General features: G+C 59.0%; 1 protein-coding gene across 1 annotated transcript; it reads left to right on the plus strand.

Moving 5' to 3' along the window:
• Positions 1 to 14,593: 14,593 nt before the first annotated feature.
• On the plus strand, positions 14,594 to 26,482 carry EPPK1 (epiplakin 1). Its single transcript, XM_074559212.1, has one exon. It carries the CDS (start codon positions 14,625 to 14,627, stop codon positions 24,573 to 24,575), a length of 9,951 nt encoding a protein of 3,316 aa, XP_074415313.1. The 5' UTR covers positions 14,594 to 14,624; the 3' UTR covers positions 24,576 to 26,482.
• The last annotated feature ends 5 nt before the right edge of the window (positions 26,483 to 26,487 follow it).

Genomic DNA, 26,487 nt, shown 5'->3' on the forward strand with positions numbered 1-26,487 from the left:
GGGGCTGCAGTCCATCAGTCTATCTGCCTGTCTGTCAGTCTGTCTGTCCGGACAAGGGGCTGCAGTCCATCAGTCTGTCTGTCTGGACAAGGGGCTGCAGTCTGTCAGTCTGTCTGTCTGGACAAGGGGCTGCAGTCTGTCAGTCTGTCTGTGTGCTTGGGACAAGGGGCTGCAGTCTGTCAGTCTGTGTGCTTGGGACAAGGGGCTGCAGTCCGTCAGTCTGTCCATCTGACCAGGACAAGGGGCTGCAGTCCATCAGTCTGTCAGTCTGTCTGTCTGTCTGGACAAGGGGCTGCAGTCCGTTAGTCTGTCCACTACTCACTCTGCTGTCAGGGCAGGAAATGTCCCCTCACCACAGCAGGTGCCACCCGCGCGGTGTCACCTGGTGGCCGGGCAGGGCTGGGTGTGCCCCAGCCAGCGGCACAGGAGCCCCGGGCGCTGCAGCGGTGCCAGCACCGTGTCCCCTCCTTTCCACGGAAGGCATTGCTGCCATTCCTGGTGGCATTCCAGCTGGCACCAGCACCCACCGTGGGCAGTGCGGAGAGAGGGAAGATCCTGTCCCGGGTGCTGGCGGCTCTCTGAGGGCACTGGGAATGTCCCCATCCAGCAGGGTCCTGGCAGCTGTGCATCCATCCCCTGTGTGTCCATGTCCAGCAGGGTCCTGGCAGCTGTGCATCCATCCCCTGTGTGTCCATGTCCAGCAGGGTCCTGGCAGCTGTGCATCCATCCCCTGTGTGTCCCCATGTTCAGCACGATCCTGGTAGCTGTGCATCCACCCCCTGTGTGTCTCTATGTCCAGCAGGGTCCTGGCAGCTGTGCCTTCATCCCCTGTGTGTCCCCATGTCCAGCAGGGTCCTGGCAGCTGTGCATCCATCCCCTGTGTGTCCTCATCCAGCAGGGTCCTGGCAGCTGTGCCTTCATCCCCTGTGTGTCCATGTTCAGCAGGGTCCTGGCAGCTGTGCATCCATCCCCTGTGTGTCCCCATCCAGCACGATCCTGGCAGCTGTGCATCCATCCCCTGTGTGTCCCCATGTCCAGCAGGGTCCTGGCAGCTGTGCATCCATCCCCTGTGTGTTCCCATGTCCAGCAGGGTCCTGGCAGCTGTGCATCCACCCCCTGTGTGTCTCCATGTCCAGCAGGGTCCTGGCAGCTGTGCCTTCATCCCCTGTGTGTCCTGTCCCCTTTGGGATGGGCCCAGCTGCCTGTTGGGGTGGGATGGGGTGTCTGGAGGCTCTGGTTGTGTCCCCACTCTGAGATGTGGGGGACACTTTGAGCATGGGGACTGTCCTCAGGCATTGCAGCACCACGACCTTGGCCTGGCGTCTCCCCAATTTACGGGAGTCTCAGACCCCACACACTCTTTGATCCCCCACCAGCACTGCCTGGCTCTCCCTTCCCAATCCCCTTGGTCACCTGGCCATGCCCTCATGGCTTCCAGCTCTGTTTTTGCACTGTTTCATTCTAAAATCCTCTCTCCATTATTTATTTTCTGAATAAGCACGGAGCCAAAGTGTCCAGGAGTGGAACTGTGCCTGTGCTGGGCATGGAGAAGCCCCTGGCATGGGTCAGGACCCTTTGCCACAGCTCCCCAAGAGCAGGGCTGAGCCCAGGCTTCTCGGTGCCACATCTGCCAACACATCCTCGGCTGGAACTCCCAACACAAATTGAGTTGCACATTCTTGTGCCCATGGAAATATCACCCACATTCCTGTGCCCGTGGAAATCTCACCCACATTTCTGTGCCCGTGGAAATCTCACCCACATTCCTGTCCCCGTGGAAATCTCACCCACATTCCTGTGCCCATGGAAATCTCAATCTCAGTTACATTCCTGTGCCCATGGAAATTTCAGCCACATTCCTGTGCCCATGGAAATCTCAGCCACATTCCTGTGCCCATGGAAATCTCAATCTCAGCCACATTCCTGTGCCGTGGAAATCTCAGCCACATTCCTGTGCCGTGGAAATCTCAGCCACCACTCCCAGCTGGGACTGGTTCCTGGCACCACTGGTTCCAGCCCCACGGCCGGTGCCAGGCGCATCCCCAGCCCCAGGCAGCGGCGCTGGCTCGGCAAGCACGGGCAGCAGGCGCGGCGTGGCGGGGCCCACACCAAACTGCTCGGTGTTTTCGCTGTGGCACAGCCCCAGGCAGGAGACACGAGCTGCTGTCAGCTGGCAGCGAGGCTGGCAGGGATTCCATGGACGGGCACACCCACACGGAGCACGGGAATGGGCACACGGGAACTTCACGGGAACTGCTTGGCAATTCAGTGTGCTCAGGGAGAGGGGATGTCCTGGGAGAGCCTCTGTGGCTCTCTGGGGTTGGTGCTGAGTATGAGGGATCGCAATGCCAGGGCAGCAGGGGAGCGGGTGGGGAGTGGGGCTCCAGGTGGGACCATCAGCCCCATGGTGGCACCAGCAGCCCCATGGTGAGACCATCAGCCCCATAGTGGGACCATCAGCTCCATGTGGGGCCATCAACCCCAAAGTGGAACCATCAGCCCCAGGTAGGACCATTAGTTCCAGATAGAACCATCAGCCCCAGGTAGGACCATCAAACCCATGGTGGGACCATCAAACCCAGACAGGACCATCAGCCCCAGGTGGGATCATCAGCCCCATGGTAGGACTATCAACCCCAGATAGAACCATCAGCCCCAGATGGAACCATCAGTCCCAGACAAGACCATCCTGCTCCATGCAAACCCCATCCTGCTCCATGCAAACCTCCATCCTGCCCCACAGAAACCCCATCCTGCCCCACAGAAACCACCATCCTGCCCCACAGAAACCCCATCCTGCCCCATGCAAACCTCCATCCTGCCCCACAGAAACCCCATCCTGCCCCACAGAAACCACCATCCTGACCCACAGAAACCCTAATCTGCCCCATGGAAAACCATCCAACCCCACAGAAACCCCATCCTGCCCCACAGAAACCCCATCCTGCCCCATAGAAACCCCATCCTGCCCCCATTCTCAGTTCACTTGGAGAAAATTATTGTCTCTCCCGTTGGAGACAATAATTTTGAATCAAAGAAAGCACAGAGATAATCTCTCCCATTGGAGGGAATAATTCAGAGTCAAAGAAAGAGCGGAGATAATTTCTCCCATTGGAGACAATAATTTCGAGTCGAAAGAACAGAGATAATCTCTCTCACTGGATGGATTGGGGTGAGCCTGGGAACCTTAGAGAAGAAGACTTCAAACAATAGAGAAGAAGACTTCAAACAATTATTATCTCTCGTTGTGTACCCATTGTTTATATTTATGGCTCTCCACAGTGTGTTATTCCCAGTCGGTGTGAGATGTGCCTCCTTTGAGACCAATCGAGTCTCACCTCAGCGAGTCACACCATAAAAAGTTCCGCTACTCTCATTAAAAGCTTTCACCCTCTGATCCACCTGGAGCCTTTCTTTGCATCCCTGACTCAGCAGCGTCAGCCTCGAGGGGTGGGGAGGGTGGGGAGGGTGGCTGCTCACAGCCGAGCTGGCCTGGCCCCCAGCGCTGCCACCAGAGCCCCCCAGAGCCCCCCAGAAATGGGGTCAGTGCACTCTGCTGCTTGTCCTTGGGCTGGCCGCGAGCCTGGACTGACAGCACTGGGACAGATGGACACAGCACAGGAGGTGGCAGTGTTTGAGGATGGGGGAATAGATGAGAATCTTGACTCTGTGTTTCAGAAGGCTGATACTATATATTACATTACATTACATTAAAATATATAATATTTTATAATGTAATATAATGTAATGTAATGTAATATATTGTAATACAATGTAATTATATTATATTGTAATATATTACACTATATTACAATGTAATGTAATATAATGTAATATTATATGTATATAATATTATATGTAATATAATGTAATATTTAGTATAGCATATTCCATCACATATGCTATACTAAAACTATACTAAAGAAAAAAGAAAATATTTCATCAGAAGGCTGGAAAAGAGTGATAACAAAATCTCGTAGCAGACTCAAGAGAGTCCAACACATCTGGCTGTGATTGGCCATTCATTAAAAACAATTCTCATGCAACAAATTAAAGAGGCACCTGTTGGTAAACCACCTCCAGACCACATTCCATCAGACAGTTATTGTTTATATTTATTTTTCTGAGGCTTCTCAGCTCTTCAGGAGAAAAACCCTAGCAGAAGGGTTTTTAAATAATAAAATTTATCAGTGACACCAGGGGTCTTGTGCTGCCTGCTGGGCACCCACCCTGGCATGTGGCATGGCACCCCCCTTGGCATGGCACCCCCCTTGGTATGGCAACTGTGCCAGTGAGCCTATGGCACCCACTGTGGCATGGCATCCACCTTGGCATGGCACCCACCCTGGCATGGCAACTGTGCCAGTGAGCCCATGGCACCGGCCTTGGCATGGCACCCACCCTGGCATGGCAACTCTGCCAGTGAGCCCATGGCACCCACCCTGGCATGGCACTCACCCTGGCATGGCACCCACCCTGGCATGGCACCCATCCCACCCAGGCGGGCTTCCTGCTGCAGCACAGCTCCTCTAGCACAGCGTGACCCCATCCCAGCCCCTCTGGGCTCCCCATCCCCCCAGCCCCACAGCTGTGGCCCCACAGCTTGGCTGGCACAGCACGGGTGCCACCAAGGCCCCTCAGTTTGGCTGGCATGGCACGGGTGCCATCGAGGCCCCGCAGCTTGGCTGGCACAGCACAGGTGCCACCAAGGCCCCTCAGCTTGGCTGGCATGGCACGGGTGTCACTGAGGCCCCACAGCTTGGCTGGCATGGCACGGGTGCCACCAAGGGTGCCACCGAGGCCCCACAGCTTGGCTGGCATGGCACAGCATGGGTGCCACAGAGGGTGTCACCCAGCTCTGGCAGCCACAGCCAGGGGAGAAGTGCCCAGGCTGGTCGCTCCCCATCCTTGCCAGCAGCCCAGGAGCTTTGATGAAGCCGCCTGTGCTTGGGTAGGATTTGCCTGAATGGCAGCTGCTCATTAATTACGGGTAATTAACGCCACAGCCCCTTGATGGCCCGCGGGCAGTAGCAGCAGCCGCCCTGCACTGTGGGGGGAGCATGGCAGGCTCAGCATGGCCCGGTATGGCCCAGAACAGCCCAGTATGGCCCAGAACAACCCAGTATGGCCCAGAACAGCCCAGCATGGCCTGGTACAGCCCAGAACAGCCCTGCACAGCCCAGAACAGGCCAATATGGCCTGGTACGGCCCAGAACAGCCCAGCATGGCCCAGTACAGCCCAGTATGGCCCACAACAGCGCAGTACGGCCCAGAACAGCCCACTATGACCCAGAACAGCTCGCTGTGGCCCAGAACAGCCCGGTACGGCCCAGAACAGCCCAGCATGGCCCAGTACAGCCCAGAACAGCCCAGTATGGCCCAGAACAGCACAGCACGGCCTGGTACAGCCCAGAACAGCCCTGCACAGCCCAGAACAGGCCAATATGGCCTGGTACAGCCCAGAACAGCCCAGCATGGCCCACTACAGCCCAGAACAGCCCAGTATTGCCCAGTATGGCCCAGTATGGCCCAGAACAGCCCAGCACGGCCTGGTACAGCCCAGAACAGCCCTGCACAGCCCAGAACAGGCCAATATGGCCTGGTACGGCCCAGAACAGCCCAGTATTGCCCAGTATGGCCCAGAACAACCCAGCATGGCCCGGTACAGCCCACAACAGTCCTGACACCAGCGCACTCCCGACACCTACTCTTGGAGATGGATGCAAGTTTAAACAGACTCATCTTTGCACAGTGAAGAGAAGGCAATCATCCAAACCAGCTTCACAGTGTGTGGACTTGTGCAAAGGAGCTACAGCTAGCATGAACAATTTGGCCTCACTTTGGAAGCTGAGTAACGGGGAAGTACGTGTGTGCCTGGTGGTCCAGTTTATAGGAGCCAACACATGAAAAATCCCCAGCCCCTTCCCTCTCTGCAGTCCTTGGTTCACAAGCAGAACCCTGCAGGTTCAGAGAGACTTCAAATGATTGAATCCCTTACAAACTCACATTCAGGTGCCTTTTCCTCCCCAAGAGCCAGCTCGCTGCTCAGCCTTTTCTTTTAGGAAGATGCAGGGTTGTCCTGCACCTCAACTTCTTCACTCAGGTGCCTGCAAGTAGAAGAAGGGAGGTACAGAGCCTCCCAAGTGAGGAGGTGTACTCAGCCAGCAGCTGCTGAACTTCCCTAGCAGGAGCTGACGCTTACAGACATAAAACATTGAACCCAGCTTCACCTGAAGTCTTAAAAATACTTTACAAAGCTGTATGCATATTACTCGGCCCAGCGCAGTGCACTGGGTGCTGTGTGCTCTGACAGGGATCTGGGAGCCCCTCCCACCTGTCCCTACAGCCTGGCAGGGTGGCTGTGCCCACACTGTGCCATCTGCCTGGTCATCGGCCGTGCCCACACCGTGTCCATCTGCCTGGTCATCAGCCATGCCCCACTGGCCGTGCCCCCACCAGTCGTGCCCATCTGCCCGGTGCCCGCCACCACATCCATGCCCGGTGCCAGCACAGCCCCGGGGCTGTCTGAACGCCCAGCGTGGGTCACAGGGCCCCGAGGTGCAGCAGGAAGCTCTGTGGGGCTGGCGTCGCCCAGCTCTCATCCCTGTTTGCCCATGGATTAAGGATCTCAGCACCTCCCGTGAGCGACACCTCGGCGAACACCCGGGCACAGAAAGTTGTGCTGGTTTGTGGGGCACGGCTGCCATCCCTGCAGGATGGGGATGGGGTCTGCAGCCACCACCCTGGCAGGGAATGCAGCCCCTGGCCCTCTCACTGCCCCACTGGGGCTGCCCCTGCTCAGGCATCGCCCCACGAGTCCCCAGGGCATCGTGCCAGCCAGTGCCTCTGCTGAATCTGCAGCTCTGGGTGACGGTGCCCAGGTTCTTCTCTCAGATCTGCAGATCCAGGCGACCCTGCCCAGGTTCCCCTCTCAGATCTCAGGGTGCTCCGAGTGACCCTGCCCAGGTTTCTCTTGCAGATCTGCAGCTCTGGGTGACCCTGCCCAGGTTCCTCTCTCAGATCCGCACCTCTGGGTGCTCCAGGAGACCCTGCCCAGGTTCCTCTCTCAGATTTGCGCCTCTGGGTGACCCTGCCCTGGTTTCTCTCTCAGATCTGCACCTCTGGGTGACCTTGCCCAAGTTCCTCTGCCCTTCTGGACCACCAGCGTGGCACTGTCCCAGCAGCAGGCACAGGGTGCCCACCCTGCCCAGATGTTCAGTGCCACCCTGCCCAGGTGTTCAGTGCCACCCTGCCCGGGTGTTTGGGCCCATCCTGCCCAGCTGTTCAGTGCCCACCCTGCCCAGCTGTTCAGTGCCCACCCTGCCCGGGTGTTCAGTGCCCACCCTATCCAGGTGTTCAGCACCACCCTACCCGGGTGTTCAGTGCCACCCTGCTCAGCTGTTCAGTGCCATTCCGATGGGAAGGGATGGCACTGCCAGGGCTGCCCGCACCCAGTGCAGGCTCCAGGGCTCCGTGCCCGTGGGCTCAGCCAGCCCGCCCGTGCCTGGATACCGGCAGCTCTCCAGACAACACACTCCCACGCCCCATAAACACCTTGCCCAAGCGCCGCATCCTCCCCGCAGCGCCTCGCCCCGAGGGGGTTGTGGCACAGCCCCCCTGCCCCAGTGGCCCCAAAGCCTCTTTGCCCCCTCTGAGGTACCTGCTGCTCTTACAGCACCCACCGAGCAGCTGTGGCTCAGGCAGAGGGCTGGGGGTGCTCGGGGGGCAGCAGGAGCAGCGGTGGGGCTGGTGCAGGGTCTGGAGAGAGGGTGTGGAACTGCTGATGGAGGCAGGGCAGGGATGTTTGGGTGACTCAAGCAGCAACAGGACGGTTTGGGCATGTTTTGGGCAATTCAGGCTTTCTGCACATCCAGGGGTGTGGACAAGCCGGGGGGAGCAAGCAAGGGTCCCCCTCTCTACCCCAGGTGCCAGGGTTAGTCCTACACTGAGGTTTTATCAGCCCTGCACCTGCAGCCCAGGTCCAGCCACTGCCATGGGGCGCAGGGGCACCGCTGGCAGCAGGGAGGGTTTGGGGGTGATGGAGACAAGGATGAGGAGCTGCTGGGGATGAAGGCAGAGCTGCCCCTGGGATGGGAGGTCTCTGCCCTTCGCTCTCAGCTCCTCTGTGGAGGGCACAGCCCACCGGGATGGGGCCACCCCCTGTCCCTCAGCCCTTTTGGGGACCCCTCAAGGAGGGACCCCAGCTCCGAAAGGGAGCAGTGGGGAGGGCCGGCCCGCGAGTTTCTGCAAGGGCTGGGCCGCTGTGTCATCCCCAGGGGCGGGGAAGGGCCGGGGTTTAAACGCGCTCCGCTCCCGGGCAGGAAGCACAGCGGTGAACGCCGGGCACCTGCCAGGGCAGCCCCAGGTGTGAGCACCGTGCGCAGGTAGGAGACCCGAGCGGGCGGGCAGAGCCCTGCCTGGGCACCGCGGGCAGTGCCAGGGGCTGCGGGGCACAGAGAGCTCTGGCCATGCCCGGAATGGAATGGCAGGAATGCGGCAGCGCTCCTGGGCCCGGGTGGGACCGCGGGCACAGGACAGCGGCGCACGGGGCTGGGGCACTCTGGGCACTGCCGGGGCACAGCGCAGGGGCTGGGGCACCCTGGGCATGACCTGGGACACAGCGCAGGGGCTGGGGCACTCTGGGCACTGCCGGGGCACAGTGCAGGGGCTGTGGCACCCTGGGCACTGCCCGGGGCACAGCGCAGGGGCTGCGGCACCCTGGGCATGACCTGGGACACAGCTCAGGGGCTGGGGCACCCTGGGCACTGCCCGGGGCACAGCGGGAGGATGGCGGTCACAGCACGTCCCAGGAGCAGGGCAGGATGGCTCCGGGAAAAGCCTCGAGGCTCCGATGGCACGGGCGCTGGGGAGGGGGCGGGTAGTGGGGCAGGGCAGGCGGAGGACTGGCAGCCCCCTCCCACGGAACCCAGTGAGGTGGGGATGTCCTGATGGCAGAGTGCGAGTTCATCCTAGAGCAGCACCCTTCGGGCACCGGGCAGGACTCTGGCACTGCAGACCCTGTGCCAGGGCTGCCGGGCAGGCAGCGCTGCCTGGGGAGGGGTCCCGAGCTGCCCCCCAGCCCGCTCAGAGCAGGGGCCCCCGGCTACCCTCCCTGTTTCCATCACCCTCCGTCCCTGCCCCAGAAAATTCCCTCCTGCCCTCCCTTCCTGCCCCAGAAAACTCCCTGCTGCTCTCTCCGGCCCCAGCCTGCCCCACGGACACCACCCTGCAGCGCTCCCGCCCCCCGCCCCAGCCTCTCCCAGCGCTCCGCAGTCCCTGTCCCAGCAAACAACTCCCCCGCCACCCTCTCCCGACACCGCGTCCCGCACTCTGCCAGTAAAACCTGTCCCTGCTCCCGGTCCCTCCCCGGGGCCCTCCTCCCCCGCCGGGGCCGGGGCCGGGGCCGGGGTCCGGGGGCTCCCTGCGGGTGCAGAGGTGCGGGATGTCCCACTGGGCCCCCGTGGGTGGCCGTGGGTGTTCGATGGCTCCCGTGGGTGCTCACAGCGGTGCCAGCGCATTCCCTGACGCAGCCGGGAGGGAAAGCCGCGGAGCAGCGGCTGCGGCTGCCAGGGAGCGCTGCCCGCGTCGGGGAGAGACCGTGGCCCCAGGGAGGGCGGCAGGTGCCAACACCTCTGCCAGGAATCTCGCTGCCTCCGTCGGCACCGTCGGTTACTCAAAGTTTCCGATGACGAAAGGGAGCGGAGCCCTTGCCTTGCTGCGCGCCCACCGCCTCCCCTGCCCGGGGGGCAGCGTCCTTGCTTCCCCAGCGCCTTTGCTTCCCCAGCCGCTTTCACCCTTCCCCAGGTGTGGGGTGGCAGTGCCCACATTCCCTCTGCCCTGCGGTGCCGGTGTCACGTTCGGTTCTGGGAACGTGCGGGGACCTGCCTGGGGCTCTCCGGATGCTGGAACCGCTCCGGTGCCGGTGTCCGCCGCCGCCCCAGCTCCGGGACCTGCAGGGACCTGCCCGGGGCTCTCCAGACACCGGAGCCACCCCGGCGCCTCTGTGCCCGCGTCACGGCAGGGCTGAGCTCAGCTCCTTCCGAGGGCAGCGCAGCCGGTGCCATCCAGCCCTGCCAGGACGGGGCTGCGGGGCCATGCACAGCCTCGTCGGGGCCAGCACAGCTTTCCCGGGCCGGGAGCGGGCGGCAGAGCCCGTGGGAGGTGCTGCGGGCATCGCAGGTGTTTTGCATGAGCCTGGCACCGGGAGCCCCGCGGGGGCGTGGGCATTGGGGTGAGCCCGTGGGGCAGAGGGGAGAGTGCTGCCAGCCGGGGAAATGCCCTGGCTGGCAGCACAGAGCCCTGTCCCTGCTCTCAGCCCGCAGCTGGACCCCTCGCCCTCCCCCTGGCCCCCAGGCAGGGACCCCCGAGCCCTCCTGCCCTTCCCGGGGCCGGAGCAGCCCCGGGGCCGTCCGCAGCTCCGGGCGCCGGGGCCGGGCGCGATCGCGATCCCGATCCTGCAAACACAAACACAAACAGCGCTGCTTGGGCAGGTCCGAGCCGCGCTGACATCACCGGGCGGAGGGAGCCGGCTCCTGCCGGGACCTCTCCCCGGGCCGGGCAGCGAGCCCGGAGCGCGGCTGGGGCACAGCAGCACGCGTAGGGAGAAGGTGCTGGAGTGCCCGGGGCACAGCAGCACGCGTAGGGAGAAGGTGCTGGTGTGTGACCGTGCTCACAGGGGTCTGAGGATGAGGGGAGGGACGAGGATCTGACTCCATGTTTCAGAAGGCTGATTTATTATTTTATGATATATATTGTATTAAAACTATACTTAAAGAATAGAAGAAAGGATTTCATCAGAAGGCTAGCTAAGAATAGAAAAGGAAAGAATGATAACAAAGGCTTGTGGCTCGGACTCTGTCCAGGCCAGCTGACTGTGATTGGCTATTAATTAGAAACAACCACATGAGGCCAATCACAGATGCACCTGTTGCATTCCACAGCAGCAGATAACCAATGTTTACACTTTGTTCCTGAGGCCTCTCAGCTTCTCAGGAGGAAAAATTCTAAGGAAAGGATTTTTCATGAAACATGTCTGTGACACTGGTGTGCCCGAGGGGCAGGGAGGGAGCCGAGGGACACGAGGGCACAAATCCCTGTGCCAGGAGCCCCTTTGGGAGGCTGCTCCTGGGGTGGGCACAGCACTGCCAGCACTTTCAGGGTGCTTTTCACTCCCAGCTCTCGTTTGCACGGGTGGAGCCGGGTAGGAGATGGGTCTGTGAGCCCCGGGCAATGCGGTAGAGCTGCTCTGCACTGTCCCTACTCAAAGTGACCTCTGTGGGAGGCACAGAACTGGGATTCTGTGTGAGGACACCTCGAGGAGATGGCTCTGTGAGCTCCAGGCAATGCGGCAGAGCTGTTCCGTGCTGTCCCCACTCAAAGTGACCTCTGCAGGAGGGTCAGTGTGGCACAGAACCCTGGGGTCTGTGAGGGGGACACCTCGAGGAGATGGGTCTGTGAGCTCCAGGCAATGAGGCAGAGCTGCTCCACGCTGTCCCTACTCGAAGTGACCTCTGTGGAAGGCGCAGAACTGGCATTCTGTGTGGGGGACACCTCGAGGAGATGATCTGTGAGCTGCAGGTAATGCGGCAGAGCTGCTCTGCGCTGTCCCCACTCAAAGTGACCTCTGCAGGAGGGTCAGTGTGGCACAGAACCCTGGGGTCTGTGTGGGGCACACCTCGAGGAGATGGCTCTGTGAGCTCCAGGCAATGCGGCAGAGCAGCTCTGCGCTGTCCCCACTCGATGCGGCCTCTGCGAGAGGCACAGAACCCTGGTGTTCTGTGTGGGGACACCTCGGGGCAGCCCTGCCCTGGATGTGTCCTTGCAGCCATGCCCAGCCATCCCGGTGGGCAGCACCGTGACCCCTGCCCGGCTGCAGGAGCCGCTCCTTGGTGCCCGCAGCACTCAGTGCTCGGCCCGTGGAGCCAGTCCAGCCCTGACAGACCCCTCTGGGCACCGGGGGATGGAATTCCCGAGGGGAATCATCCATCCCACCTGCTCTCCCGCTCCTCCAGCCCGCTCCAGCCCTGCCGGCCGTGCTCCCGCCGGCTGCTGGCACAGGGCATGCGGGCAGGGAGGCTCCCGAGCCGCCGAGTGACCGCAGGGGCCGGGGCTGACCGCAGCTCCCAGCGCCCGGCACGCCCCAGCTCCGCTCCTGCCTCCCGGTGCTCCCGGCGCCGCGGCTGGGGCAGATCCAGCGGTCAGGATCCAGTTATTGAGGTTATTAGGAATGCCTCTGCCCGAATCCAGGTGCAAACGGATCCCTGTGCCAAAGTCAATAGCATGGGTTTTATCTGACTGTAAACATGTGAGAGAGAGAGGAAGAAAGAAATGGAAAATAGAAAAGAGAGTGGCAGAGGTGGAACAAAGAAAAATAAAGAAATTATAGAATGAAATATAGAATAAAGAAAATATAGAATAAAATATAAAGAAAATATAGAATAAAATACAAATTAAAGAAAATATAGAATGAAATATAGAATAAAGAAAATAGAGAATCAAATACAGAATAAAGAAAATATAGAATAAAATATTTTATATTTAGAATAATAAAGAAATAGCTATTTTCTTAAAAAAGAAAATATCACCATCCCTGGAGCCCAGCGATGCTCTGCTCATCCCCTCTCCAGCTGGTTTGGTGGTGAAGGTCCCCCTGGAAATCTCAGGTGGGTTAATGCACTCAGGCCAGGTAGGAACCCCCCTGGGGGTGCCATTGTCCCTTACAGCACCCCGGGTGTGTAACCTGTGCTGCAAGGGTTCAGGAGTGACTCTGGGGGCACTCAGGGTCTCTGATGGATGAAGGCGCCCCTCAGCTTCCTCTGGGCTCACTGCCCCGAGCAGAGGTGACAATGCACCGAAATTCCTGCCCTCCCCTGGGCTGGGGATGAATCTGTGCAAACCTGCTCCCAGCACAGGGCTCTGTGGGGATGAATCTGTGCAAACCTGCTCCCAGCACAGGCGGCCTCACCCACCCCAAAGCCAGCCAGAGATGGTTCTCAGCACGGCTGCTGGGCTCGGCTCGCATTCTTTTCCCTGTTTACTTGTTTATTTCTCCCCTGGGGAATGGGTTTCCCTTTATCTAATCTTGGCTTTCAGTCCAAAGTCCAGCCAGGCATTCCTGAGGGAGGGGTGGGCTTCGTGAGCGAAACTTTACGGCGGTGTTTGAGGCCCGAACTGTTACAGCCTCTGACACAAGTGCATCCCACAGCTTTGTCAGCTCCTGGGGGGTTTGGACTGGGTGCAATCTCACCCTGAGGCAGCCCTGGAGGCCTCTGCTCGCTGAGATGGAGCCTCTGCCTTCCTGGCATTGCTTGGGCAGGGTGAGAAGGGGGATCCAGTGGAAGGACAGGGGGGGTTTGTGCAGCAGCCCTGTGGGAGCCCATGGACCTGCATGCCAGCACCCCCAGAGTCACAGAATCATGGAGGGGTTTGGGTGGGGAGGGATCTCAGAGCCCATCCAGTCCCACCCTGTCCCATGGCAGGGACACCTCCCACTGTCACAGGCTGCTCCAAGCCTTGTCCAGCCCGGCCTGGAAAACTTGCAGGGATCCAGGGGCAGCCACAGCTGCTCTGGGCTCTCTGTGCCAGGGCCAAACCACCCTCACAGGGAAGGATTTCTTCCCAAAATCCCCTATCCCATCCAGCCCTGCCTTCTGGCGGTGGGGAGATATTCCCCTTGTGCTGTCACTCCAGCCCCTTGTCCCACATCATTCCCAGCTCTTCTGGAGCCCATTTATGCCCTGGAAGGGGCTCTGAGCTCTTCCTGGAGCCTTCTCCTCTCCAGGTGAGCACTCCCAGCTCTGCCAGCCTGGCTGCAGCCCTGCAGCACCTCCGTGGCTCCTCTGGGCTCTCCCCAGCAGCTCCAGGTGCTGCTGCTGTGTCCCCAGGGCTGGGGCAGCTCTGCAGGTGAGGTCTCACCTGAGCACAGGGGCAGAATCCCCCCCTTCCTTTCCTGCTGCCCACACTGGGGATCAGCCCAGGGGTTTTGGGGTTCCAGTGCACGTGGCCGGGGCTTGCGGAGTTCTCACCCACTGACTCCCTGAGTTTGGCCGCATCCCTCAGGGTGGCACACCAGGTTTGGACATGCCCAGCCCTTGGCTGTCACTTCCTCCTGCCTGAGGGTGTTTATGTTTCTGATTTCCTGGTATTTAACATGCAAACCATGAAGAAGTTTGTCACAGACATCTTTTATGAAAAATCCTTTCCTTAGGATTTTTCCTCCTGAGAAGCTGAGAGGCTTCAAGAACAAAATGTAAACATTGATTATCTGCTGCTGTGGAATGTAACAAGTAGATCTTTGATTAGCCCATGTTGGGTGTTTCTAATTAATGGCCAATCACAGTCAGCTGGCTCAGACTCTCTGTCTGAGCCACAAGCCTTTGTTATCATTCTTCTTTATCTATTCTTAGCTGGCCTTCTGATTAAATCCTTTCTTCTATTCTTTTAGTATAGTTTTAATATAATATACATCATAAAATAATAAATCAGCCTTCTGAAACACAGAGTCAGATCCTTATCTCTTCCCTCATCCTTGGACTCCTGTAAACACACAGAAGTTGATTTCTCACCAAGCTTTCCCTCTCTCTGCAGAGTCCTGGGAGCTGTGGGAGGCGTGCAGCAGCAGCAGGATGGAGAGCAAGCCAGCAGTGAATGGCCGGGCTGTCCCTGGTGAAGTTGTGTCAGGGACAAACCACTTGTGCCAAGACGCGATGCCGCGCAAGCAGCAAAAGGCAGCTGGCAGGGGCGTGGGGCCGGATGCTCCAGGGAAACCCTCGGAGACAGCTGGCAGCATTGCAGGCGTGTATGTAGAGGCTTCAAAGAGGATAATGAGCTTCTATGAGGCGACCAGAGAGCATCTGCTGAGCCTGGATTCGGCCCTGAGCCTCCTGGAGGCGCAGGCAGCCACGGGCTCCATCTCCGACCCGCTGAGGAGCCGCCGGGTGCCCGTGGCAGAGGCCGTGAGGACGGGGCTGGTGGGGCTGGAGCTGAAGGAGAGGCTGCTCTCGGCTGACAGAGCTGCTACCGGCTTCCTGGACCCCTACACAGAGGAGAAAATCTCGCTCTACCAGGCCATGCAGAAGGAGCTGGTGGGGAGGGAGCAGGGCATCCGCCTGCTCCAGGCCCAGGTGGCGACAGGAGGCGTCATTGACCCGGCTACCGGCGCCCGGCTCCCGGCCCGTGTGGCCTGTGAGAGGGGGTACCTGGATGAGGAGATGAGCCAGCTTGCCTCTGACCCCGGCAGTGAGGACAGCAGGGTGTTCCTTGACCCCAGCACCATGGAGAAGGTCACTTACTCGGAGCTGAGGAAGAGGTGCATCGTGGATCCGGCCTCAGGCTTCCTCCTCCTGCCGCTGCAGATCACATTCCCGGGGATGGGAGGGAGGGTGAGCAGCAGGGACCTGATGGACTCTGGCATCATCAGCCCTGACGTGTTCCGAGGCCTCGAGGAGGGAGGAATCTCTCCCCAGGAGGTGGCAGAGAATGAGATTGTTCAGCACTTCCTGCGTGGGACCAGGAGCGTGGCTGGGGTTGTCCTGCCTTCTGGGGAGCAGAAGAGCCTTTACCAGGCGCTGAGGGAGCATCTCCTGGTGCCTGGTGCTGCTCTCATGCTCCTGCAAGTCCAGGCCTCCACCGGCAGCCTGACAGACCCCCTGAAGAACAAGAACTACTCCGTGGATGAGGCTGTCAGGGTTGGTCTCATTGGCCCAGAGCTTTACGAGAAGCTGTCCTCAGCTGAGAAAGCCATCACTGGGTACAGGGACCCGTCCACCGGGGAAATGCTCTCCCTGTTCCAAGCCATCAGGAAGGGCTTTGTTCCCAGGGACCATGGCCTCTGCCTCCTGGAGGCTCAGCTGGCCACAGGGGGTGTCATCGCCCCGGGCAGGCACCTGCGTGTCCCCATGGAGACAGCCTGCGAGTGGGGGTACCTGGACGAGGCCACCAGGCAGCTCCTGTCCAGCCCAAATGATGACACAAAGGGGTTCTTTGACCCCAGCTCCAAGGAGAAGCTGAGCTACGCAGAGCTGCTCCAGCGCTGTGTCACTGACCCCAGCACAGGGCTCCTGCTGCTGCCACTCCCTGGGGACAGCAGCAAAGGGTCCCAGGGGACACTTGGCTTCTTTGACCACAGGACCCAGACAGCTCTGGAAAACACGCAGGTGCCCGTGGCTGTGGGGAAATTCAAAGGCAAGCCGGTGTCCCTGTGGAAACTGCTCTTCTCTGACTACATCCAGGGTGACCAAAGAGCTGCGCTGGCTCAGCAGTTCCTGGCAGGAGTGCTCTCCCTGCAAGGCTTGGGAGAGGCCATCAGAGCCGCCGTTGAGGAAAATGCTGCCACTGCTAACGTCACCTTCAAGGGCCTGAGGGAGCAGGTGACAGCTGACCAGCTCCTGAGCTCAGAAATCATCAACAAAGACTTGTTCAAGAAACTCAAGGAGGGAGAAACGTCAGCCAAAGAGGTGGTGGGCATGGACACTGTCAGGAAGTACCTGCAGGGCACGGGCAGCATCGGGGGGCTGCTGCTCCCCGACTCCCAGGAGAAGATCAGCATCTACCAGGCGAAGCGCAAGGGGCTCCTCAGGCCGGGAACATCTCTGATCCTCCTGGAGGCCCAGGCTGCCACGGGGTTCGTCATTGACCCCGCTGCCAACAAGAGGTACTCTGTGGACGAGGCTTTGCGAGCAAACGTCATCGGCCCCGACGTGTACGACAAGCTGCTGGCTGCGGAGAAATCTGTTACTGGCTACCGAGATCCTTACTCAGGGGACAAGATCTCCCTGTTCCAGGCCATGCAGAAGGAGCTGATCGTCAGGGACCACGGCATCCGCCTGCTGGAGGCCCAGATTGCCACCGGCGGCATCATCGACCCCGTCAACAGCCACCGCATCCCCGTGGAGGTGGCCTACAAGCGTGGCTACTTTGACAAGAAGATGAATTTAATCCTCTCCGACCCCAGCGATGACACCAAGGGCTTCTTTGACCCCAACACGCACGAGAACCTGACCTACCTGCAGCTGAAGGAGAAATGCATCACCGAGCCCTCCACGGGGCTCTGCCTCCTCCCTCTGAACAGCAAGAAGAGGCAGTTCGTGGATGAGGCCACCAGGCAGGTGTTCAGGAGCTCCTGGCTGCCCGTCAGGTTTGGGCGTCTGCGGGGGGAGAAGGTCTCGGTGTGGGACCTGCTGAACTCCGAGTACTTCAGCGAGGGGAGGCGCCGGGAGATTTTCAACCACTTCCAGCTGAGGAAGCTCAGCCTGGAGCAAATCCGGCTGATGCTGGAGGAGGAGATGAAGAAATGGGCCCCCATCAAGTTCCCGGCCATGAGAGGCAACGTCAGCGCTTACCACCTGATGGAAACCGGTGTCATCGACAGGGCCCTGTTTGAGCAGGTGCTGGAGGGCTCCGTCACCCCAGAACAAGTCCTGCACATGGACTCTGTCAGGAAGTACCTCTACGGCTCAGGCAGCATTGGGGGGATTGTGCTCCAGCCATCCAACCAGAGAATGAGCATTTATGAGGCCATGAAGCAGAACATCGTTGTGCCAGGAGTGGCCCTGCCCCTGCTGGAGGCCCAGGCTGCCACGGGCTTCATTATTGACCCTGTGAACAACCAGAAGCTCTGTGTGGATGAGGCCGTGAAGGAGGGAGTTATTGGGCCAGATGTCCACGAGAAGCTGCAGCAGGCGGAAGGGGCCGTGACAGGCTATAAAGACCCTTTCACGGGCAAGAAGATCCCCCTTTTCCAGGCCATGAAGAAGGGCCTGATTGCGGACAAGCAGGCCATGCAGCTGATGGAGGTGCAGATGGCCACAGGAGGCATCATCGACCCAACGTGCGGCCACCACATCCCCCTGGAGTCGGCCCAGCAGCGAGGCTGCCTGGATGAGGACACCAGCAAGGCCCTCTCCAAGCCCAGTGATGACCACAGGGTGTTCTGCCTCCCGGACAGCAAAGAGAGCGTGACCTACGCCGAGCTCATCCAGCACTGCCAGAAGGACGACGTCTCCGGCTTCCACTTGCTGCCTCTGGCACAGGCAGCTGCTCCTGCCTACACCGACGAGCAAATCCAACAGATCTTCAAGGAAACCATGGTGAAGGAGAAAGGAGTGTCCCTCTGGGAGCTCATGCACTCGGGGTATTTCACCAAGGAGCAGAGGAGCGACTTCGTGGAGAAGTTCCGGTCAGAGGAGCTGTCGCTGGAGCAGCTGGTGGCTCTGGTGCTCAGGCTGGTGAGGGAGATGGAGATGAAAGCCAGGACACAGATCTCCCTGGAAGGCCTGAGGGGCAGTGTCCCTGTGGTCTGGCTGCTGGACACGGGCATCATTTCCCAGAAGACGTTTGAAGAACTGGCTCAGGGTGTAAGAACTCCTGAGGAAGTGGCTGAAATGGAGAGCGTAAAGAGGTACTTGAAGGGCACAGGCAGCATTGCTGGGGTCTTCATAGAGGCATCCAAACAGAAGATGAGCTTCTATGACGCCATGAAAAACAACCTCCTCCTCCCTGGTGCTGCTCTGAGGCTGCTCGAGGCTCAGGCAGCCACAGGGTACCTGACTGACCCTGCCACGAACCGGAGGCTCAGCGTGAGGGACGCCGTGAGAGCGGCCGTTGTTGGAGAGGAGCTGTCTGAGAAACTCCTTCAGGCTGAGAGGGCTGTGACGGGCTACACAGACCCCTACACCGGGGGCTCCATCTCCCTGTGCCAGGCGCTCAGGAAGGAGCTCATCCCCCTGGCAGAGGCCGTGCCCCTGCTGGAGGCCCAGCTGGCCACAGGAGGGGTGGTCGATCCCATCCACCACCTCCACCTGCCGCTCCAGGCTGCCTGCAGGTACGGGTTCTACGATGAGGAGCTGAACCAAACCCTCTCTCAGCTGGATGACAGCACCAAGAGCTTTTTTGACCCAAACAACAAGGAGAACGTGACCTACCAGCAGCTGAAGGACCGGTGCATTCGCGATGCCGAGTCGGGTCTGTGGCTCCTCCCTCTGTCAGAAGACGCCATGTTCTGCGTGGATGAACAGACCATGAAGGTGCTGAAATCTGTGACTGTTTGTGTCAACGTGGGGCGGTTCAAAGGACAGACCGTGTCTGTCTGGGACCTCCTCAACTCTGAATACTTCTCAGACAGCCAGAGAAGAGAGCTGGTGCAAAAGTACAAGGATGAGAAGGCTGAGGTGCTGCAAGAAATCACCACAATTATCACCACAATCATCCAAGAGACTGAGGCACAGGGCAAGAAGTTCGCATTCAAGGGCCTGAGGAAAAGAGTTTCTGCCAGCGACCTCTTCCAGTCCCAGCTGATTGACAAAAAAACCCTCGATGAGCTCAACCAGGGGAAGAAAACAGTCAAAGAAGTGACTGAAATGGAGTCTGTCCGCAGGTACCTGGAGGGCACTAATTTCATAGCAGGGGTCCTTATCCAGCCAAGCAACGAGAAGATGAGCATCTACCAGGCCATGTGGAAGGGCATCCTGAGGCCGGGGACCGCCCTGGTGCTGCTGGAGGCACAGGCAGCCACTGGCTACATCATCGACCCTGAGAAAAACAAGAAGTTTTCGGTGGAGGAAGCGTTGGAGGTGGGTCTGATTGGAGGGGAGATTTTTGAAAAGCTGCTCTGTGCTGAGAGAGCCGTGACAGGCTACACGGACCCCTACACCAAAGCCCCCATGTCCCTGTTTGAAGCCATGAACCAAGGGCTGATTGTGAAGAGCCACGGCATCCGCCTGCTGGAGGCCCAGATCGCCACGGGCGGCATCATCGACCCCGTGCACAGCCACCGTGTCCCCGTGGAGGTGGCCTACAAGCGTGGCTACTTCAACCAGGAGATGAACCAGATCCTCTCCGACCCCAGTGATGACACCAAGGGCTTCTTTGACCCCAACACCCACGAGAACCTCACGTATATGCAGCTCCTGGAGAGATGTGTCCAAGACCCGGACACGGGGCTGTACATGCTGCAGGTTGTAAAGGAGGGAGGAAAATATTTCTACATTGATGAGTCCACAAAGCAGGCTTTACGCTCAAAGCCCCTTCAGGTGAAAGTTGGAAAGTTTAAGGACCAAACCGTTTCTGTCTGGGAAGTCCTCTGCTCTCACTACTTCTCAGAGCAGAAGAGGAAAGAGCTGGTAATGCAGTACAAAAGCAAGAACATAGCACTGGAAGAGCTGATATCCCTCATCTTAAAAATCATCGAGGACACAGAGCGAAGAGGAGAAGCCCTCAAGGTCAAAGGACTGCGGGGCGAGGTGTCAGTGTCCGAGTTGTTCAACTCTGAGATAATTGACAAGAAAACTCTGGATCAGCTGCAGGACGGGAGTCTCACCCTTGCCAGCCTCACAAAGAGGGACACCATCCAAAGGTACCTGGACAGCACTGGGTGCATCGCCGGCGTTCTCCTCCCGCTGAGGAAAGAGGTGATGAGCATCTACCAGGCGCTGAAGAAAGGCCTCCTCACAGAGCAGTGTGCCCTGGGGCTGCTGGAGGCACAGGCGGCCACCGGCTTCCTGGTGGACCCCCGGAGCCACCAGAAGCTCTCTGTGGATGAAGCCGTGTCCTCTGGGCTGGTGGGCAGCGAGCTGCGCGAGCAGCTGCTGTCGGCAGAGAAAGCCGTGACGGGATACACGGACCCTCAAACAGGAAATAAAATCTCTCTGTTCCAGGCTGTGAGGCAGAAGGTAATAGTCAGGGATCAGGGCATCCGCCTGCTGGAGGCCCAGATCGCCACTGGTGGCATCATTGACCCCTGGCATGGCCACCGCCTGCCCCTGGAGGTGGCCTACAAGCGTGGGCACCTGGATGAGGACATGTTCCTCCTGCTTTCAGACCCAGACCACGGCAGCAAAGGATTCATAGATCCCAACACTCACGAGAAGATCAGTTACAGCCAGCTCCTGCAGAGGTGTGCCAAAGACAGGCAGAGTGGCTTGTACCTGCTGCAGGTGCTGGAAAAGGAAGGCGACTATTTCTACATTGATGAGCAAACCAAAAACGCCCTGTTGTGCACCAAGGTCCAGGTGCCCGTGGGAAAATACAAGGGACAGGTGCTGTCGCTGTGGGAGCTCCTCTGCTCTGAGTACATCACAGAGGAGAAGAGAAAAGAGCTGGTGAAAAAGTACAAAGCAGAATCCCAGCACATTGTGCAAGGAATAATTGAGACAATACTGAAGATCATCAGGGAAAAAGAAGAGGACAGAAGCGACGTCTGGTTCCAGGGAATCCGACAGCAAATCACAGCATCAGAACTGCTCAGTGCACAAATAATTACAGAGGAAACAATAGAAAAACTCCAGAAAGGCAAAGAGACAGCTCAAGAAATAGCAAAATTGGAGAGTGTGAGGAGGTACCTTGAGGGAACTGGAAGCATCGCTGGCGTGCTGGTGCCCTCCAAGGCTGACCCGAGCAAGATGGAGAAGATGAGCATCTACCAGGCCATGTGGAAGGGCATCCTGAGGCAGGGAACGGCGCTGGTGCTGCTGGAAGCACAGGCAGCCACAGGTTTCATTGTTGATCCAGTGAAGAACCAGAAGCTCTCTGTGGAAGAGGCTGTGTCCTCTGGGCTGGTGGGCAGTGAACTGAAAAACAAACTTCTAAGTGCCGAGAGAGCTGTGACGGGCTACACCCACCCCTACACAGGACAAAAGATGTCCCTGTTCCAGGCCATGAAACAGGATCTCATAGTCAGGGACCACGGCATCCGCCTGCTGGAAGCCCAGATTGCCACGGGCGGCATCATCGACCCCGTGCACAGCCACCGCCTGCCCGTGGAGGTGGCCTACAAGCGTGGCTACTTCGACCAGGAGATGAGCCAGATCCTGTCTGACCCCGGCGACGACACCAAGGGCTTCTTTGACCCCAACACCCACGAGAACCTGACCTACCTGCAGCTGCTGCGCCGCTGCGTGCCCGACCCTGACACGGGGCTGCTGATGTTGCAGCTGATGGACAAGGGCTCCGTGCTCTACCAGCTGAGCGAGGATGCCCGCAGAGCCCTGCAGGCCGTGCGCACCACGCTGGCTGTGGGGCTCTTCCAGGGCCAGAGCGTCACCGTCTGGGAGCTCCTCTTCTCCCGCTACGTCCCTGAGCACCGGCGCCAGGAGCTCCTGCGCCAGTACAAGGCGGGGACAGTCACCATTGCACAGATAATCGACATCCTCGTGCACATCATCACCACGGCTGAGGGCCACGGAGAAAATGGAGTCCCCAAGGCCACAGAAAAGGAGATCCTGCCTGAACTCATCCAGAACGGCAGTGCCTCAAAGTCCCAGAAGGAACATCAACTGAAACAGGAGCAGGAGGAGGAGCTGGAGCGGTCCCTCAAGTCCCACACGGTGGAAGTCTCAGCTGGCGGCTTCCACGGCAGGAAGGTGTCCCTGTGGGAGCTGCTCTTCTCCAAGTTCGTGTCCGAGGCCAAGCGCCAGGAGCTGCTGGGGCGGCTGCGGGCCGGGAGCCTGGCGCTGGCCGAGCTGGCCACGCTGCTCACCCTGCTGGTGGAGGAGGCGGCACAGCGTGGCAGCAGCGTGAAATTCACGGGCCTCCGGAGGCAGGTGAGCGCCTCGGACCTGCTGGACTCGGGCATCATCGACACGGGCACGCTGGCCGAGCTGGTGCAGGGCGCCAGGACCGTACAGGAGGTGACGCAGATGGCCTCGGTCAAGCGCTACCTGGACGGCACGGGCGTCATCGCCGGCGTGCTGGTGCCCTCCAAGGCCGAGCCAAGCAAGATGGAGAAGATGAGCATCTACCAGGCCATGTGGAAGGGCATCCTGCGGCAGGGAACAGCGCTGGTGCTGCTGGAGGCCCAGGCGGCCACAGGTTTCATTGTTGATCCAGTGAAGAACCAGAAGCTCTCAGTGGACGAGGCCGTGTCCTCTGGGCTGGTGGGCAGTGAGCTGCACGAGAAGCTGCTGTCGGCTGAGAGGGCTGTGACGGGCTACTCTGACCCCTACACAGGGGACAAGATCTCCCTGTTCCAGGCCATGAAGAAGGAGCTGATCGTCAGGGACCATGGCATCCGCCTGCTGGAGGCCCAGATTGCCACGGGCGGCATCATCGACCCCGTGCACAGCCACCGCCTGCCCGTGGAGGTGGCCTACAAGCGTGGCTACTTCGACCAGGAGATGAACCAGATCCTCTCTGACCCCGGCGACGACACCAAGGGCTTCTTTGACCCCAACACCCACGAGAACCTGACCTACCTGCAGCTGCTGCGCCGCTGCGTGCCCGACCCGGACACGGGGCTGCTGATGCTGCAGCTGATGGACAAGGGCTCCGTGCTCTACCAGCTGAGCGAGGATGCCCGCAGAGCCCTGCAGGCCGCGCGCACCACGCTGGCTGTGGGGCTCTTCCAGGGCCAGAGCGTCACCGTCTGGGAGCTCCTCTTCTCCGGCTACGTCCCTGAGCACCGGCGCCAGGAGCTCCTGCGCCAGTACAAGGCGGGGACAGTCACCATTGCACAGATGATCGACATCCTCGTGCACATCATCACCAGGGCAGAGGGTCACAGTGAAAATGGAGTCCCCAAGGCCACAGAAAAGGAGATCCTGCCTGAACTCATCCAGAACGGCAGTGCCTCAAAGTCCCAGAAGGAACATCAACTGAAACAGGAGCAGGAGGAGGAGCTGGAGCGGTCCCTCAAGTCCCACACGGTGGAAGTCTCAGCAGGTGGCTTCCATGGCAGGAAGGTGTCCCTGTGGGAGCTGCTCTTCTCCAAGTTCGTGTCCGAGGCCAAGCGCCAGGAGCTGCTGGGGCAGCTGCGGGCCGGGAGCCTGGCGCTGGCCGAGCTGGCCACGCTGCTCACCCTGCTGGTGGAGGAGGCAGCGCAGCGCGGCAGCAGCGTGAAATTCACGGGCCTCCGGAGGCAGGTGAGCGCCTCGGACCTGCTGGACTCGGGCATCATCGACACGGGCACGCTGGCCGAGCTGGTGCAGGGTGCCAGGACCGTGCAGGAGGTGACGCAGATGGCCTCGGTCAAGCGCTACCTGGATGGCACGGGCGTCATCGCCGGCGTGCTGGTGCCCTCCAAGGCCGAGCCAAGCAAGATGGAGAAGATGAGCATCTACCAGGCCATGTGGAAGGGCATCCTGAGGCAGGGAACAGCGCTGGTGCTGCTGGAGGCCCAGGCAGCCACCGGCTTCCTGGTGGACCCGGTCAAGAACCAGAAGCTCTCAGTGGACGAGGCCGTGTCCTCTGGGCTGGTGGGCAGTGAGCTGCACGAGAAGCTGCTGTCGGCTGAGAGGGCCGTGACGGGCTACTCTGACCCCTACACAGGGGACAAGATCTCCCTGTTCCAGGCCATGAAGAAGGAGCTGATCGTCAGGGACCACGGCATCCGCCTGCTGGAGGCCCAGATTGCCACGGGCGGCATCATCGACCCTGTGCACAGCCACCGCCTGCCCGTGGAGGTGGCCTACAAGCGTGGCTACTTCGACCAGGAGATGAGCCAGATCCTCTCTGACCCTGGCGACGACACCAAGGGCTTCTTTGACCCCAACACCCACGAGAACCTGACCTACCTGCAGCTGCTGCGCCGCTGCGTGCCCGACCCTGACACGGGGCTTTATTTCCTCAATATTGTTAGAAAATAATTGCAAAACCTTTTTTTTTTTTCCTTGTTTTTGCCTTGGGGAAGAATGTTGCTATTGTGTATAATTCTTTTGCTTCTGGTGTTTGTCTTTCTTTTTCTAAATATTTTTTTACCATTTATGACCCCAGTGAGGGAATTTCCTTCGTGATCTCTTTTCTTTGCCACCACCCACCCCCATCAGGTGCAGCTTTGAAGTGCCTCCCCCTGAGCAGTGTTGCTGCACTGCATTGTTCATCCTTCCTTGGTTGCCTTTGAGGAACAGAGGAGGCAGGCTGGGTTATCTCAGGACATTTTGGTGATATGTGTCATCCTCATTTTCCTCACACAGGTTTAACTGCAGGTCTTTGTTCCGTATGGGTGCTGCCATGAGTGGTATTTTTATTCTCTGCCTCTCTTTTCCTGCATACGCCAGCTATTTTCCCCAGAAGCTTTTCAGGATTACATTCAGGTGCAAGTTTTCAAGCCAGGACAGCGTGCAGAGCAGATTCCTGCGTGGGCAGGATGCCAGGCTTGCATTGGGTGTCACTGGCGTGGGACACATCATCTGTGTTTGCTCTCCATGCCCCAGCCTGTCCTGCCTTTCCGGGGCTGTCTGGAGCACAAACAGCCTCAGCCCAGCGTGGTTTGCTCTCTCGCTGTGCTTTCCCTCCCTCTGTGAATCCTCCATGGGGATGGATCCTCACCGGAGCTGGAGTGGATCTGGCTGTGCTGTACTTTCTGTCTGTCCATCCATGGTGGAGCCTCCTTTCCCTCCTGCTCCTTTTGCCCTCCTGTGTCCTGAGCTGACTCAGCCACATGCCGGAGCACAGGAACAGCCCTGGAGCCACTCTCCCGTGCAGCTCAGGGATGAATAATTCTACTGCTGTTTAATGGGAGGAAACTTGCCCTGCTTAAATGTGCTGCCTTGGGGTGTTTGCCTTAATTAACCTGTTAATGTCCTGGAAAATGGACTTTTGGCCACAGGCTTGTGCAGCTGATACCTGGGAACAAAGGTAGAGGAGCTGTGGGGCCCAGAGAATTGCAGGGGCTCGGAAAAGGAGGGGATAAGTTAATGGGAGAGAAGTCACAGAAGCATGGAATGGTTTGGGTGGGAAGGGGTCTCCTCGTGCCACCCCCTGCCATGGCAGGGACACCTTCCACCTTCCCAGGCTGCTCCAAGCCCTGTCCAACCTGGCCTTGGGCACTGCCAGGGATCCAGGGGCACCCACAGCTGCTCTGGGCACCCTGTGCCAAGGCCTCACACCCTCACAGGGAACAATTCCTTCCAATATCTAACCCACACCTAAGTTCTTCCAATTTGAAGCCATTCCCTGATGCTGTTCAGCCAGGGATGGAAAGAAAGGCTCCAGGTTTCAGGTAGATCAGAAGACTCAAGAAAAATCTTTGTTAGCAAGAAGCAGTGAGTTTAATAGACTCACTCACTAACTGGGACCGGATTGGTGTCAAAGTAGAAAAATTCTCACCTTTTTGGTGACGATGAATAGCACACTGTGAGGAACCATAACCATAAACAATAGTTACAGAAAGAGAGATAGTAATTCTTTGAATTCTTTCATCTAAGATTCCCAGGCTCAGCCTAGGAGAAATGGTTTCTCTTCTTTTTTTGACTGAACTGAGAATCTCCACAATTCCCCCTTGTGCTGGCACTGCAGGCCTTCATCCCTCTCCAGATGCCTTACAGCCCCCTTTAGCTGCTGGAAACCCACAATAACATCTCCCAGGAGTTTTCTCACCCTGGAAATCCAATTCTCCCTTCCACGGAGGCAAACAGGAACAGGCAGTGCTGAGTCCTTGGGGTGTGTCTGTAACATCCCACTGTGCTGGTGTCAGCGTGGTGTCCCCACAGCTGCTGCACTGGGACACGCTTTGGGACAAGGGCAGGGCCAGCAAAATGTCCCCATGGCTGCTGCACT

This window comes from Zonotrichia albicollis, chromosome 1 (genome assembly GCF_047830755.1).
Source record: "Zonotrichia albicollis isolate bZonAlb1 chromosome 1, bZonAlb1.hap1, whole genome shotgun sequence".
Taxonomy (NCBI): Eukaryota; Metazoa; Chordata; class Aves; order Passeriformes; family Passerellidae; genus Zonotrichia; species Zonotrichia albicollis.

Bases quoted from the DNA above. Each gene is read 5' to 3' on its own strand.
- EPPK1 (XM_074559212.1), top strand. From the start codon at position 14,625: ATGGAGAGCAAGCCAGCAGTGAATGGCCGGGCTGTCCCTGGTGAAGTT.